Source organism: Prinia subflava, chromosome 17 (assembly GCF_021018805.1).
Source record: "Prinia subflava isolate CZ2003 ecotype Zambia chromosome 17, Cam_Psub_1.2, whole genome shotgun sequence".
In the NCBI taxonomy this organism is placed as follows: Eukaryota; Metazoa; Chordata; class Aves; order Passeriformes; family Cisticolidae; genus Prinia; species Prinia subflava.
Genome location: NC_086263.1, coordinates 2,654,095 through 2,670,715, shown reverse-complemented (window position 1 = coordinate 2,670,715; position 16,621 = coordinate 2,654,095). Strand labels below are relative to the sequence as shown.

At 60.5% G+C, this 16,621-nt stretch overlaps 2 protein-coding genes across 8 annotated transcripts in view; one reads left to right on the top strand and one right to left on the bottom strand.

The window, feature by feature from the left end:
• Positions 1 to 1,987, bottom strand: part of MGRN1 (mahogunin ring finger 1) — a 49,851-nt gene extending 47,864 nt beyond the window's left edge. Inside the window, exon 1 of one of the 7 annotated variants that reach the window (XM_063414566.1) lies at positions 1,761 to 1,987. In XM_063414566.1, coding sequence (XP_063270636.1) covers positions 1,761 to 1,848 — 88 coding nt within the window. In that variant the 5' untranslated portion in view covers positions 1,849 to 1,987. The remainder of the gene's footprint in view (positions 1 to 1,760) is intronic. The other 6 variants (XM_063414568.1, XM_063414569.1, XM_063414562.1 and 3 more) reach the window with 6 other exon arrangements.
• On the top strand, positions 1,847 to 15,241 carry LOC134559704 (UBA-like domain-containing protein 1). The gene is made up of 4 exons (XM_063414770.1): positions 1,847 to 2,078; positions 7,115 to 7,398; positions 13,037 to 13,096; positions 14,114 to 15,241. The coding sequence occupies exons 1-4, from the start codon at positions 1,847 to 1,849 to the stop codon at positions 14,432 to 14,434; spliced, it is 897 nt and encodes a 298-aa protein (XP_063270840.1). The 3' UTR covers positions 14,435 to 15,241.
• Positions 15,242 to 16,621: the final 1,380 nt, after the last annotated feature.

Sequence of the window (16,621 nt, the reverse complement as noted above, 5' to 3'; positions counted from 1 at the left end):
TTCCAGGGAGCATGGTAACACACAAACCCAACCTCAGGGGTGTGATGGGGTTACCTTGACAAGCCCAAAACCCAACACACCATTAACTTCCAGTTCAACAGCACAGGAATAACAGGATGATGATGTGAAAGAAGTTTAATGTCCATTGTATATGGTGGCTATAATTAATCTACTCCTTATCTAAAATGCTGTAACACGCAGATCCTGCTGCAGCCAAGCTGTTACACTTGCCTTTCCCAGCTGCCCAATAAACCAGCTCCCAATCCCCTAAAAAAAGCAGGTTATATTTTCTAAGCGAGACAATACAGTTGTTGGATTTTTCTAGGTGGGTTTTCCCCTTCCACTGCCTCCACAGCACCCTTCCTGCTGAAGGCCAACCTGCAACAAGACAAGGTGTAACAATGACAGGACTCTATTTGAGATGATCCTGCACGCCCTCAAACTAAACAGGGGTCCTAGCCTGGTCACACAGCCCCAAGGATGTCACAGCCAGCAAGTCATGAACACACATGGGACTTGAATCGCTGAATGAAAAGTCTTTGTATCTGAGAGTGAGGAGACCCAAACTGCTGCTCTGCAAATTCTTCAGCCCGCCTGGAAAAGCCCTGACAGAACCGAAACCTAGAAAAAAATGTAAGCAAATGGATATTGTAGGGGAAAAGAGTACCTGATTTTCCCTGACCACTTGTTTTCTGAGAAGGATAAGTAAAACTCTTTGAACAAATTAAACCCGGGCAATCTCAAAAGCCAGCCCAAGACAAGGTGAGTTATGGGCTCATCCCAACTGCACACAAGTGGCACCGACAACTCTCCAAGCCTCCAGAACAATTCCCTGTGGGAAACAGACACCCAATAGCTGTGTCAGCCCAACAGCTCCTAGGTGAGAGCCTCTGCTATTTTAAGGAGTTAAAGAGGGTGGTCGTGCGGGAATTTTGCCATTCTATATTCAGCCAGACCCAATTCTGTTCCGTGTCCCCACCGAACTCCGCCTCCCCTTTACCAGCCGCACTCGCCAGCGACCAACAGCTTGCTGAGGCCACATTTCCATGGTGGGGAGCGCTCCTGGTGCTCCCTCAGTGACCCCCGGGAGCAGGGGCGGTGACAGCGCCGGGCGGGCACGGCCGAGCCCTGTGCAGGGCACGGAGACACCCTCAGCCTGTGCAGGGCACGGAGACACCCTCACGCCTGAGCAGGGCACGGAGACACCCTCAGCCTGTGCAGGGCACGGAGACACCCTCAGCCTGTGCAGGGCACGGAGACACCCTCAGCCTGTGCAGGGCACGGAGACACCCTCACGCCTGAGCAGGGCACGGAGACACCCTCACGCCTGAGCAGGGCACGGAGACACCCTCACGCCTGAGCAGGGCACGGAGACACCCTCACGCCTGAGCAGGGCACGGAGACACCCTCACGCCTGAGCAGGGCACGGAGACACCCTCACGCCTGAGCAGGGCACGGAGACACCGTCAGCCTGTGCAGGGCACGGAGACACCCTCAGCCTGTGCAGGGCACGGAGACACCCTCAGCCTGTGCAGGGCACGGAGACACCCTCAGCCTGAGCCCCCGGCGGACCGGCCCCGTGCCACCGCTGTGCCCACGGCCCCTCCGCCAGCGCGGGCGGGCCGGGCCGCGGGCAGAGCCGGAGCCAGCCCAGGCCGGTGACAGGCACTCCCGCAGCCCCTTCCCCCGCCTCCCCGCTCCCCCGGGGGGCACCGGGCCCGGCACGGCCTGTCCCCCTCCCCGGTCCCCGCGGCCCTCACCGGACTTGGGCGGGTAGCGGTAGGCCGAGTTGGCCTGGATGTCGATGTCCTCCACGCCCGCGATGCGCCGGCTGAGCAGGGAGCCCATGGCGGCCGCGGACAGGGCGGGCGGCCCGGGGGGCGCAGAGCGGCGGCGGCGGCGGCACCGGGACCCGCACCCACGGCGGCGGCGCGGGGCACGCCGGGACAGCGAGTCCGCCCGCCCCAGGACTACAACTCCCGACAGACACCGCGGCGGCGGCTACCAACGGCGGGGTGAGGAGGCGATGGCACCTACCAATAGCGGGGCGGCGGGGGCGTCCCACGGCCTCCCCCGGGGTGCGGCGTGAGCTCCGCCGGCAGAAGGCGCTGCGGGGAACCGGGATGGGAACGGGGATGGGGATGGGAGAATGGGAATGAGAACGGGGATGGAAACGGGAATGGGAGAATGGGAATGGGAACGGGAATGGGGATGGGGACGGGGATGGGGATGGCAACAAGGGTGGGAACAGGAGTGGGCCCAGGGATGGGCATGGGGCACTGCATGGGAGGGCAGGGACATGGAGATCACCAGGGGACACACCTCAGCAGTCGAAGCCCTTGGGAGCTCACCCAGGGATGCACAGCGAGGATACTCGAGGACACACATCCTGTACAGGGAGGCACAGGGATGATGGATGTCCAGGGACACACCTTGCACAGGGATGCACAGGGAGAATGCCCAAGGTCATGCTCTGCACAGGGATGTGTGGCAGGGATTCCCAGGGACACACTTGGCACAGGAAAGCACAGGGGAGATGCCCAGAGAGACAGAGCCTGCACAGGGATGCCCAGGGCTGTCCAGGGACACATGGTACACAGGGATGCCCAGGGAGAATTATCCAGAGGTGGGGCCTGCTATTGGCTCAAAGCCAGCAGGAAAGGAGGTGAGCAGCCTCCCATGGGGAAGCCTCTCCTTTCTGGGTTCCTCCCCTCCCAGGTAATCCATGCATGAAAGCAAATGGAGATGCCTGAGGTTTGGATGTGAGAACAGGGAATGGCCGCCGGCTGCCTCACATGTGGGACACAACAGCTGGGAGGATGGCGTGGGGGAAGAGGCACAAAGGAGCCACCAATGTCCCAAGACTGAGCCCTGTCTCCTCTGGCACTGAGGAACAAAGAAAAGCCGATCCCTGTGATGGGAATTACCTGCCTGTACATATGCTGCAAAGGAACTGGGGACCCAAATTCCCAGCAGTGGAGCTGGGAATCACTGGGAGACATGAAGGAGCTGCGGTGGCACATGTGAAATCCCTTAAATTGGCCTTGGGAGCAGGGAAGAGGGCTGGGATTCAGGGAAATGGGATGGAGCAGGGAGCAGAGCCTGCCAGCATGGGAGGGTTTTGTGATAGCAAGCGAGCAGGCAGTGGGTGGAATTTGCTAGCTGTAAACACAAACCAAAACACACCCAGCAGGAGTAAGCAAACAGTCCCAAGGTGAAACGTGCTTCCGAACAGTTATTATCCTTGCAGCTGTTGTGGCCACATGAACACAGCCAGAGGGGCTGTAAGAGGCACGGGATGCAGGGGAACACATGCTGGGGGTGAGGACAGAGCAGGAGCAGACCTTGCTCTTCTGCATCCCATTGTGCAGCAGGGCTGGGAAGAGGACAGGGAAAAAATATAGAAAGAGCAACAAGTCCTGCTGGCCAACCATGAGAGCTGGGTACTCTGCACCTGGCACAAGGGAGCCCCAGGCTCTGTCTGGCAGTGCCTTGGCAGTGACCATGCCTGGGAACCCTCTGCTGTGTCCTCCAGGATACTCCTGGCACCTGGAGTGATGGTGCCTCTTCCTCAAGCAGCCTCTCCGTGCAAGCGTTTCTCATGGCTGAAGTTGCACAGACAGAGTGGGATGGACTCTGCTGACCATCACAGTGACAGGAATGGAGTGTCCTGACCATCACAGTGACAGGGATGGACTCTGCTGACCATCACAGTGACAGGGATGGAGTGTCCTGACCATCACAGTGACACATGTGCTGGCCCAGAGCATGACCAGGGCTCTCTGCCTGCACAGCCATAGGAACAAGCTCTGGGCAGTGCCCTGGCAGCAGCGGGGTGATGTGAACAGCTCGTGTGCCACCAACAGCCCCGAACTGAGCAGGGTGAATCCACAACCCCCAAGGCCTCACTCTGCAGGCCAGCAGTTGATTTGGGGCTCAGCACTGGAGTAGACTGGGCATAGCAAGGATCAGTGGGTCCATCTCCCTGTGCCCTGAGAACTGGCCACAGCCTGAGGGCAAAGCAGAGCAGCGTTTGCGCCATGAGGCAGGCGAGGAGGGGAATTTGCATACGGACAGAAGATGAGAGTGCCTCTCCCTTTCCTCAAACAACCTGAGCAGGGAGAGCATCCTGCCCTTCTCCAGCTCAAAGAGGCTCCCAGAGGTCACTGCCACAGAGCTGTTCCGTGAGCTTTTTTTGGGACAGAAGCATGGAATCCTAGAACGGTTTGGGCTGAAAGGGACCTTAAAGATCCTCTCTCTCCAAACCCACACTCCGTGAGCAGCACTGGGAGCTCGGTGCCACGTGGGTTAAGCAGGGGAGAGCCGGGTCCCACTGCCGCGGGCTGTGGGCTCTGCCCGGGAAGCTGCGGCAGGAGATCTTTTGTTCGTGCAAAACCTCCTCAGGGGGAAGGTCCCTCCCGGCTCTGCGGAGCGCTCAGAGGAAGCTGTCGGGCCCCGTGGGGGTTGCTGCCATCTGGGAGGGCAGGGGCTTTTGCTGAAGAATCTGTCCCGGAGGGCACTGCTCCGTGAGACGTGTGTGGCACACAGCGACAAAGCAGCAGCGTGCCAGGGCCGGGCTCAGCCCTTCCGCCCGAATCCCGGGGCGGGCGGAGCTGAGGGGCAGCAGCTCCTTTGCCCCCGCCCGGCCCGCGGGACGCAGGCGCTGGCACACACAAAGGCAGGATATTGCACCACGGCCTCCGCCATCCCATCGGGGCCACGGCCGGCAGAATGGGGAAGGAGAGCGGATGGTTCGGGGCAGGGAGCAGGGCTGCCCTGCCAGCCCCCGCCAGGGTCCCGCAGCTCCTCAGGTGGGTCCCGTGGGCCGGAGGAGCAGCACTCCTTCCAGCCCGGGGCACTGTGGCAGCTGCAAGAAGCAGCAACAGCCCTACAAACCTTGGTGGTGCCACCTGAGTGGGCTTTGCACCTTCACCTCTGGCTTCCCTGAGATGTATTTGTCCCCATTTTGGTGCTGCCAGCCCGAGGGTCTGCTTGCACCATGAGGGAGGAAAGCCATGAAGACAAGAAGTCCTCTGTGAGACAGGGGTGAAAACATTTCCACAAGGCTCAGGGGAACCTGAGACCCTGAGTGCCATCATGCTGTGGGGTGAGAGTGGTCAGATTGGGGAGGACCAGGGTGAAGCTGGGCCAGGTCTCCTGCCACCAGGAGCCTGCAGAGTCCCAGGGCTGGTGAGGAGCTCCTGCACTGCCTTCCTCAGCTGCTGCACTGCCTTCCAGCTCTGCAAAACCCAGCCAGGAAAAGATGATCCTGCAGCCATTCTCCAGCACAACGTGGAGAAGAGCAGCAGTGAAGAGGAGGGATCTTTTGAACCCCAGGAAGAAGAATCCACAGAGCTGCAGCCCAGAAGAGGCAGATGGACTAGAGGGACACCCACCCTCCCACTGCCACATTTCTCCAGCTACCCCCAGCTGCCCTTCAGAAGTCTCCTTGGATGTCTGCTGGGGAGGCAGCTATGAGCACACCTGTGTAAACAAGGAAATATGTTTCCCTGCAAAGCTCCCAGTCACCAGAAAAGCTCATCCAAAGTCCAGCTGCTTGGAGGTTTATTACCCAGTGAGGCAAGTTGCTTTGTCTCGGTTGTTCCCACTGCCACTCACCTTGTTTGTCTGGTACGTGTAGAACAACAAGGTTCAGGAGCCCTGGAGACAACACACGGAGTTACAGCTCACCAGAAGGAGTGGCGAGCCCATGAACTTTGCCTCCCTAAACACTGCCCTTCTCTAGAGGGCTTACAACCCTTCCCCCTCCAAACACCAAACTACAAGGTTTCTACACATGCCTGCCTCTTTCTGATGAAAATAATCATTTGGGAGATTTGTTTTTCCAGCTCTATTTACACCTTGGTGGTTACAAATCTCCCTGTACCACTTCTCTCTGGGGGTTGTCTTCACCATGTAAGAAATGAGTGGTCACATCCTGGTATGTCCCACTGCCACGTATAGCTGCGCTCTCACTTGGATTTAGGCAGTGAGATGTATAGAATGAGAAGGAAAACCCCTTGGCCCTGAAATTCTCCAAGGCTTGGAGAGGATGAATGATTGTGTAATTTCAGAATGGTTACTAAAGAACATGTGGAAAATGGTGACTGGCTTTGGACAATACCAGAGCAATTCCTGTCCTGGCAGTGGAGACTGCAAACCCCACAGATCAAGCACTTTACCTGCCTGAGCTTCAGCCATTTAATCCTCACGGCTCAGAAACACCTGCAAAATGCCAGCCAGGGTCAGAGGTGCTAGTGAACAATCCACTGCAGCCAGGCTAAACCCCTCCAAACGGCAGGGAACAGCCCAGAAACACCGCTCAGGAGAGGTGGAGGCGGCTGGAGCCCGCAGATCCCTTCACCTTTTCCCTGGTGTTATTGGCCCCGGCCACTCAACCGCGTGTCGGTGCCTGCTGATCCTTGGCAGCACCATTGTCTGCTCTCCAGGGCTCTCAAAGGAGCCTTCCACAGCGCCGGGAGCCCCCGGCACCTTCCAGAACCTTCCCTGACTGCCACCTCTCGCTTCAGCTCCTGTCAGCCGCCTCAGCGATGCACGGACCCGCTGTGGCTGCGGGAAAAACGGGACCAGGGCGGGGTGGGCAGCCCGCCCACGGTTCATTAGCGCGGATGGAGGGCGCGGGAACCAAGGGGCTTCTGCTCCACCGCCCCTCGGGCCGCGGAGCTACGGGCCAAGGGCTCTCCACCAAACCTCCGCAGGCTGCAGGAGGGGAACGGCAGGGCCTGCGGGGGTTTTACGGTGCTGAAGGGCGGCGGCGCTCGGCTCGGCTCGGCTCGGCTCGGCTCGGCTCGGCTCGGCTCGGCTCGGCCCCGCCGCTCCCTCACGTCAACAGGAAACCGCACGCGGCCGACTGTAAACACCGCCCGCTCCCACGTGACCGCGCGGCCCCGCCCCGCGCGCGGCCCGCCCCCGCCGCCCTCCCATTGGGGGCCGCGCCGTTGTTGACCATATACGGTCAGGTACTACCAAGCCGCGGGCGGCGGTTGGCCAGCCCTGTGCGTCACTCAACGCGCGCCCAGCTCTCCGCAAACAAAGCGGGGCCTGCTGGGAATTGTGGTCCGGGCGGGGCATGACGGCGGGACGGCGTGGTGAGCGGGAACTACAAGTCCCAGCGGCGCAGCGCAGGCCGGGCCGCGCCGCCCCGCCCCGGGCTGCCGTGGGCGGGGCTGGGCGGGCGCCGTGAGTCAGTGCCCGGTAAACATTGGCGTGAGCCGCCGGCCCCGCCGTGCTGGCGGCGCCCTGAGGGCGGCGGGGGCCGGGGCCGAGGCCATGGACGAGCTCAAGCACCAGGTGATGATCAACCAGTTCGTGCTGGCGGCCGGATGCGCCGCCGACCAGGCCAAGCAGCTGCTGCAGGCGGCCCACTGGCAGTTCGAGGTGAGGCCGCCGCCCCGGTAACGGCCCCGGGCTGGTCCCCGCGTGGGGGCATCCGGGGGGGCTTCGGGCAGCGTGGATCGGTGCCCGGCCCCGCGGACACGCCGCTGCCCGTCTGCCCGCCCACATGCGCGGCGGCGGCGGGGCGCGGGCCGGGCCCCCGGGGTGCCCGAGGGAGCGTGGGCGCCACGCGGGGCGGCGATCGGGAGGCCACGTTGCGCGGGGGGTGCGCGGAGAGGGGCTCGCAGCCTGCCGGGGCCCCCGCCGGACCGCGGCCGGGCCCGGGGCGCCGAATCTGCCGAACCCTCCTGCTGTTCCCCCCCGCCCCGGCCCTCCCTCGTGGCCGTGGGCTGGAAAACCCCAGCGCAGCCTTTCCCACCGCCCTGCCCCGGGGAGTTTGAGTTCTCCGGCAGCCGTGGGAAAGGAGACTTTGTAGGTCAGAGCTTTTCTGGCTCTAGACGCCTTTTCCTCTCGCTCGCGGGCGGGATACTCCGTGACATTGACAGGGGTTAACGCCGCGTGTGGGGCGGGGGCGCCGGGGGAGCCCCCCGGTGCCTTTCGGGGTGCTGAGCTCCTCCGGAGATTCCCGGAGCCGAAGGGCAGCGAGCAAAGAGGAGTGCGGTGGCTGTCGCCAGTAAATTGCTTTCTAAATGAGATTTTTTTCCTTCCCTTCTGCAGCTCCCTAGGCTGGAGCTGATGGATTTGACGCTAATGGCACCTCGGTAATTGAAGTGTGTGTGCCGTGCTGCGGGAGCGGGTCTGAGCCAGGCCGGGGAGCAGGAGGCTCCGTGTGTACCTCCTCCGCGGCTGGAGCACCTCTCCTCCCGCCCGGCGGGAGCACCTCTCCTCCCGCTGCTGCCCGGGCTGTCCCGGGGTTGTTCCGTGAGGGAACGGCGGCCGGATGGAGCCGGCAGGACCCTATCCATCGCCGTGCGGGCACGGCATTCCCAGATTCTCTGTCACAGGCCAGGAGGCATCCCAAACCGAGCCGTGCGTGGCCGGGAGCGCGGGGTGGGCTGGCAGGGATGTGCGGAAGAGGGGCCGGCGGTGCCCGCTGCCGTGCCCGGGGAGCGGGAGCAGCCCGGTGTGGGTGTACCGCGTGTGTAACGTGCTGCGGCGTTTGTTTACCAACACAGCCCGACAGTGGCCTCTGGGACAGGCGGGATCCTCTTCCACCACCTCCGTGCGTGTCGCAAAAGAGCCCCGGGGAGGGATGACAGGAGTTTTAACGTGTCTTTCAAAAGGCTTTTTTGCAGAACTTTGCCACCGTTTGGCGAGTTGCACAAGTACAAAGAGCCGTGTGCTGCGGGCCGGGCACTCACATGACTGGGAGGAAGCCGGGCTGTAAACAAACGCCGCCGTTACCATGTTCGCGCTCACTTTCGGTGCAACGGTCAGATAATTCCCTCTGCAAAATGGCCGCTGGGCACGGCTGCTCCTGGGAGCCGCGCCGGGCAGCGAGCACCTCCCCGCCGCTCCTGCCTGCTCTCACCCCTGTTCTGGGGTACTCCCGGGGCTTTTGTTATTCCAGTGCAGCACCCGTTTGCTGGCTGGTCTGCATCTGCAGCGAGGATAAATCGGGGGAGTTCAGGCAAGTTCAGTACGAGGGAAGGCAGCATAAATTAACCATCTCCTTGGAGTCAGAGCGCTGCTCCCGGGGCACGGCGTGGATTCGATCAGCCTGCTTGTACCTGAGGATTCTGCTCCTGCCTGTCAGGCCACCACGGGGGAGGTGTTCTGCACAGGGGAGCCAGGCTAGCTCAGTGGCCCAGTGACACACAGTAGGAGTTGAGTTGTCCCAGCTCTGTGCCTCTGTCCTGGCCAGGGCACTCCTGGCATCCATCTGCCCTGCCCAGGAGCTTTCCTTTGTGGGCACGAGTCTCACTTGCTGCCTGTGACAGCCCCTGGGGTGTTCATCACCAGCAGGAGGGAGAGGGGACCTGCTGTGAAACACAGACAGCTTTGGGGTGCTGCTGTTTTGGGACCACTTCCCTGGGCCTGAGTTGCTTTGAGGCTGGCTGCTGAGGGGCCATTGTGTGTAGGAAGATGAAGTGAGGGCTGCAGGGTGGGTTTGCTCTGTGTGTGACTTTCCAGCCCTGCTAGACCCAGAATTTTTCTGGGCCAGAAGGATCGTGATCCAGGACAGTGAGCAGGGTGGGAGGTCAGGAAAACATTTGGGATACAGTCACTTTTGGCTGTGGTGTGAGCTGATCAGAGTCTGTCCCATACTGAGGGGGTTGACTAAGGAGCCTTTTCTTTTTCATCCCATCTATCCCTGGGGAGCAGGGCAGTTCATGGGTAGGGTGTGGATCGCCTCTCCCACTTGCTATGACTCCACTCCTGTTTCCTAGGGACCCTGGGCAGGCTTTCTTCTGCTGTGCCCAGTTTACTTTGGAGCTCTTGCGGCTCTGTGAGCCCTTCCATGCTTCCAGGGATGGCTGCTGTGGGTGCCAGCCAAAATGGCCCTGCCAGCCCAGCCCTCCAGCAGCTGGAGCAGTGCCATGGCTGATCCCAGGGGGAGGTTTACAGACCCAAGAAAGCAACTTGGAGTGTCCCTGGGTGAAAGCTGGCATTTAGTCTCCAGGGCCTGGCTTTTTGGGAGAAGCCAGGGAGAGCAGCTCCTCCATGGCTGGAACCCAGCAGGTTACCAGGCAGACATTTCAGAGTTTGCAGAGTCTCACATGGGGCTGGGCTGTGGATCAGGCTCTTTCTCTGGTAGAAAGATATTATTTGGTTTTATGTGCTCATTGCCCTTGGGACCATTTGGGAAGGATAAGAAGAAACTGCTTCTAAAAAAACCCACCCGTTCCTTCCTTTTCCTGGTGCTAAGAGCCTCCATTCAGTGTAAAGAGGTTGTGTGAGGGGAACAAGAGGAGGAGCAGGTGTCTGGCTTTGCTCGCTGTGTCCATGGCTGGATTTCACTTCCCCTAATGTATTTAAGTTTCATGAAGCCCCTTTCTTGGTGGTTCAAGGACAGGGTGCCCCCAGGGCTGCCCCTGCTGCTGAGTGCCCTGTGCTGGCAGAGCACACACCTCCAGCCACCCTCTCTCTGTCTGGGTCACCACATGTGCCTCTTGGCACCCTGGCAGAGTCCCTGTGCCATCCCTCTCCTGTGAAGCTCCTGGTTTTGCATCCTGGGAGGGGGCACAGTGGCCTGGTCACCTGCTGAGTGTGGCCAGGCCTTGGGTGTGGGGCTGCCCTGCTCCCACACACACCAGGGTGACACAGGCAGTGGGGCCTTTGGTTCAGGGTCAGGGCTGAGCTTGGTTCGGGCCCCCTCTCCATCAGAGGAGCCTTAATTGACTTTGCTGTTGCACCAGTCACCGTGGCACTTGTGACGCTGTCTGGAGACCAGGAGGCATCAGTGGCTTTGGTTAGGTGTGTGTGTCCCTGGCCCCCTGTGGGAGCGTGGGGCCCTCACTCACCGGGCTGGGGCTCTGCAGGTCCCTTGGCTCCTGGGCTTTGTGCTGGGCACAGGGGCTGTTTCTGCTGTGCTTGGAAATGGGCAGATGAAGGGGAAGAGAGACTGTTTTAGGCAGAGGGGCCTGCACTGGCAGAGTGCTTCCTCTGCCCAGTCACAGCTTTCATCCCAGTGCTGGCAGGGATTGGTGGGCAGCTCAGGGGGACAGCAGGGACCTTCTCTATCCCTGTGTGCCAGTGGCACAGTCCCAGATATGAGGCCGCTTGGAAAACAGGAGCACAGAGCAGATTGAATCAGCTTATGGTATCTGGCAGTGCCCACACCTCTGCCTGTGTTTCCCGTTTGGTGTTACCCCTCTCTTATCAGGATCTGTCAGCGATAGGCCCTGTGGGTGTTGACGTCCGACCTCACCCAGGATGAAGGGTAGTGGGGGGGGTCACTGCCTCAGAAGTGTCTGTGTCTCTGTGGGACATTTCCTTCATTCAGACCTGTGTGCTGTCCTGTCCAGAGCTCTCTCCAGGGCCACAGACCCTGTTCCTGCTGTGTGGCCATCTCTGGGATCCGGTGGGTCCTGCTGTGGGAGCGGAGGGCTCTGAGCTCGCAGCGTGGCTGGGTGCAGAGTTCAGGTGCTGTGTTATTAAATGCAGCTATTGCAGGGCCTTGCCAGCCCAGCTCTTGCATACTCTCCCTGAGGTCTGGGAGCTGCCAGACTCTGCAGCAGGAATTGCTTCCCCCACCCAGGTCTGGATCATTGTTTGCAGACATTGCTCTGGCTGCCACCTGGTTGTACCAATAGTTTTCTGCTGTTTAGCCAGGAAACCATAAACCCCTTTGCCTTTCCAGGGCCTGCCAGCCTGGGTGTTTGGGGCATTGGATCAATGAGCTGAGCTGACTTGCTGTCATTCATCCTGGCCCTGGGAATGACACAGGAGCATGTGCACACTGGGATGAGCAGCGTGTGTGGTGGCAGGACTGGCTGCTGCAGTTGGGCACTGTTTGGTACAACATCCCTGTGCTTTTTCCAGGCTTTTCTGCCTTTTTTTCCCCTGCAGTTTGGGTAACCCCAATCCCTGGCTTTCAGGAAGGGAGCAGAGTCTCGGGTGGTGTGGCAGCACCCAGCCACAGCCCCACACCTCACACCCCAAAGTGGAGACCTGAAGGCTCTGGGGAGAGGCCTAAATGGGACTGAATCCAAAGCAGTTCTCTTACATTTCCATCAACTCTCATCTACAACTGAATCAAAACATTGTTTTCTAGCCCTGACTCAGTTGAAGCCTGTCACAGAACAGGAGTCACCATCATGGAATCATGGAAAGGTTTGGGTTGGAAGGGACGTTGAAGGTCATCTCTTTCTACCCCCTTGCCATGGGCAGGGACACCTATCCCAGGTTGCTCCAAGCCCCATCCAGCCTGGCCTTGGACACTTTAGGGGTGGGGCAGCCACACATTCTCTGGGAAACCTGTGCCAGGTCCTCACCACCCTCTGAGTAAAGAACTTTCCACCATTCCAGCATCAGCTCAGTGCTGTGCACCCCCAAACCTCCTGCTGCCTCTGCTCCTCCCAGACCTGGGCTGGGTGTCTGCCCTCCTGACCGTCCTGTTCCCCTGGCCTTCCCTACCTGCAGCCCTTCTTGTCCTCTCACATGCCTGTGGCATGTGACATATTTAACAGACTATTACTGGTTTCAACTGGAAGCTACAAAACAATGTCAGTCCTCTTTGGGCTCTGTCTGCAACTGAATTGGAAATGTTCTGGCATATGAGGTGGGCACCTGCTGCAACCCCTGCCCTGGGGATCTCCTGGTGGGAATATGGGAACTGTGATCCTGTCCTGTTGAGGACATGCCTTTAACTGGTTCCTGCTGGGGTTAGATTTGGTTTCCTTTGTTTCCCAGCACATGGTGGTTGCAGAGCATCATTGGGAGTTGTGAAACACCTGCTGGGCTCTGCCCCAGCAGTAGCTGCTTCTCGCGGGGATGGTGGTCCCAAATACACATGGTTACCACCTGCCCTGTTGTGAGCAGATGGCAGGCGCAGGTCCCTGCCTGGGGACAGGGAGCAGCTGTGCCCTCAAGGCCCCCCAGGGCCTGTTTTGGATCATTTTTGGGGTCTAGCAGTGTGCAGGGGTGAGGTGGGTGCCTAGTCTGGATGCTGGTGGGTGCTCAGTTTGGATGCAGGTAGTAACATCATCTTTCCCTTTTTTTTTTCCCTTCCTTTCAGACTGCTCTCAGTGCTTTTTTCCAAGAAACAAACATCCCCTACAGCCACCACCATCAGATGGTAAGTGCTTTTCCATCTCTCCCAGGGCAGAGCACCAGCTGGCGGGTGCTTCAGGCTGCTGCTCATGTCCAGCTCGCTGCTTCCCAACTCCAGGAGTGCAGGCAGGGAGGTCTGGCTGGGCACTGCCAGAGCTGCCTGCCAAGGAAGATTTTCCTGGAGAGCAGCTGGTGGCATAGCCTGCCCTATGCAGTGGGACAGCAGAGCCCTGCAGATGGTTTGGGGCTGCTCTTCCAAGAGAGATAGTCTGAGGGGAGGACATTTGGGCATAGCCAGTAGTCCACACCAGCCCAGCGTGGCAGAGAGAGCCTGGAGGAGCCTGAGGCACTGACCTGTGTAAACACACTCACAGATCTATGGTGCTTGCCATCCTGCAGCAGCCACACACACAGGTCCTTGTGCGCTCACTGGAGCGAGCAGATTCCTGGAGCATTGCTGGAGCGTGGCTCTGGTGTGGCGTGCAGAGCGTCTGGAGGTTTGTAAACACCCACACGTGGGTGCTGCCCGCCTCTGCTCTCTTGCAGCTGTCCCCAGACTCGCTCCCTTAACTCTCATGCCCCAGCAGCCTGTAATCTGCTTGGGCAGATGTGTCTTAAGGATTTACTGGCTGCTGCGGCCTTGTTTGACTCTCCGGGACAATTGGGGATTTGGAGCATGCAAAGCAAGTGCCCAGCAGGGCTGGAGCGTGCCCAGTCTCCTGCGGGGTGGGAGCTGAGCCTGAGCCTTGTCCCCACAGAGCCCGAAAGCTGCAGGCCCGGGGTGCACCAGTGGGTTGTGGAGCAGAGTGGGTGCCTGACTTGGCTGGGCACAGGGGGTCCTGTCTGGGCCCTCTGCCAGGAGCTCTTACCACGGCATGAGCCTTCAGACCCTTGAACAGACGTGCTCGTGGGCAGCACGGTCAGCAGAGCGCAGGTCTGGGGGTTCCGTATGCCACAGCAGGGGGGCAGAGGGGTCTCGTGCCACGTCCTGGTGGGGGGCTGAAGGTGGGGACACCCCTGACCCCGTGTCTCCTTCCCACAGATGTGCACTCCCGCCAACACGCCGGCCACGCCGCCCAACTTCCCCGACGCCCTCACCATGTTCTCCCGCCTCAAGGCTTCTGAAAGCTTCAACAGCAGTAGCCCCGTGGCCTCCATGGCGACCTCCCCGCCGCCACCGGCCCCGCCGCTGCCCCAGCACGGGGCCTTCAGCCCCGCCTGGCCCACGGCCTCGCCACCCGGGCAGCAGCAGAGCATGTGGACTCCGGCGGCACCGGCGCAGCCCGCGGGCTGGCCGGCCGCCGTCTCCCAGCAGGCCAGCGCAGAACAGAAGGCCAACGTGACCATGGAGGCAGAGAGATGAGGCCGCGGCGGAGAGCGGACGCGGCGGGGACGCCTGCCTATAAATATATATATATTTTTTCTCCCCCCCTCCCCAAAGAGGAGAGGAACTCCGCTGCCAGGGCGCCTGGCGGCCGCCGAGACACATGAGCAAATAGCTGCCTTGCATGGGTTTGGTTTGAAGTAGTTTTTACTTGTTCTCGAGCTGAATGGAGCTCCCCGGAGACAGCGGGAGGCTGCGTGGGACCGGTGCCGGCCTCTGCCTGGGACCCTGACGCTGCCAGACTCTTGGGGAGGGAGCACCCCCTCCTCTCTTGGGACACCGGAGTTTGCATGCCAGTGACATTTACAGAGGAGGTTCCTTCCGCAGGGTCCCCTGGGCCACCCCACCAGGCAGAGCAGGTTGTGCCTGAGTTTTTCCCCCTTCCCTTGGCCCCGATCAGCTGGGTGACGGGCAGACACCCCATGAGGCTTGTGTTTCGTAAGGAGTGGAGAAAGCAAGGGCTGTTTCACACCACCACAGCCTCCACCCCACACACACCGTCCTTGCTGGTGAGCAGGGCTGGGGGACACAGGCCCCTGGGGAGGCGTCTGGCCCCTCGCCCAGCCCCGGATGGGGAGCAGGGGTTGAGCACTGGTGGTCCGGCTGGGCCAGCACACCCTCCCCTCAACCTCCCTGGATGGGGCTTGCCCCAGGGCTGTTTTGCATGACACAGTGTAACCCTAGAGACTGGGATCGTTTTTAACCCCTCTGTTCTTTTCTCCCGGCGGCTGGAAGTCTCTCCGGATGCGCCGCAGCCGCTTGCAATACACGCTCTTCTGCTTTCAACCCCGTGTCTTTGCTTCGTTGGCAGCAGCAGGGGGACACAGGCAAGCACTGAGCCTGGAGTGTTTCAGAATCCCCTCTCCCAGTAGCTCAGTGCATCCCAGGAGGGCTGGCTGCATCTCCAGCTGCTCCAAACAGCCTGTTCCAGCCATGCAGTGACTGCCAGCTGCTTTTGGCCAGGTGCATGCAGGGCTCAGCCCCAGAAGCCCAGCTCTGCCACAGCAGCTGTGGTGTGAGACCCCAGCAGGCAGGGCTGTGCTGAGTCCTCAGGATCCCCTGTGACATCCACAGGTCCTGGGTGTTTTGCTGTGACCTGGCTCCTGTCCCTTCTTCCCCAGCTCCCTTGGAGGTTGCTGTCCCTGCCAGACCCTCTCCCAGTGAGGCTGTGCCCCTGCTCTCCCCAGTCAATAATTAATTTCAGTCTCTTATTTGTGTTGCTAAAATAAACAATATAGGAGGGATGGTTTCACCCGGGGTGCCTCTTGGACAGCCTGAGCATCACCTGGGAGCAAGGGCTGGAACTGGGGCTGGCCCTTGTGAGCTTCCCTGTGTGGAGTTGTGCTGGAGCTGCCACCCTCAGTCCTGCCCCGCTAAGATGAAATCGGCCGAGCTGGTGGGCCCTGGAGTGAGCCGGGGCAGAGCTCCTTCTGTCCCATCTGTGGTGGGCACATCTTGGCCACTGTGGAGTCCTGCTGGGAGTGGGGATGGTCTGTGGGGTGGAGGGGGCAGCACAGAGAAGGGCACACAGAGAAGGGGTTTGTCCCCAGCCTTGGGGAGAGACAACTGCCTGAGAAACAAGGTGAAGCCACACAGAGGTGAGGAGGGGAACGTGCCTGTGACTGTCTCTGGGCCACTAGGCGCCACAGGATTGGAAAACCACGTGCCAGACCACAGACCTGTTCATCTGACTGGTCAGAGAGCTGATGGAGACCTGGCATAGCCCAAAAGTGTCACACTCTGGATGACCTGTGTGTCCCCAGGAGCTCAGGGACTGCGCAACGGAGGCAACAGAGGAGGGAGCATCTCTGTCCCGTGGTGTTCCCTACCCCACTGCAATTAGTGGGTGCCAGGGCAATGTGACCCCAACTCCAGCAGTCCCCCGAGGCCAGGCAGCACAGCCTTGGTGCACATGCCCCTCCCCAGCCCCTCATGTAACTTCACAGCCCCCTGGCCAGCCTGGGCACCTGCGAGCGTGGCACCAGCCCCCCAGGAGCCTGGCTTTGTCACCTGCAATGCACAAGGACAAACAGCCTTGTGTGGGGTAGGACACCCTCAGCAGCTCCCTGGGGAGTGCTCAGCAGCAGCACAGCCCATGTGGCAGGGCTGGTGGCCCAGGGGCCACTCAGGACAGGCACCTGCGGGAGTACTTGGGGATGCAGCACA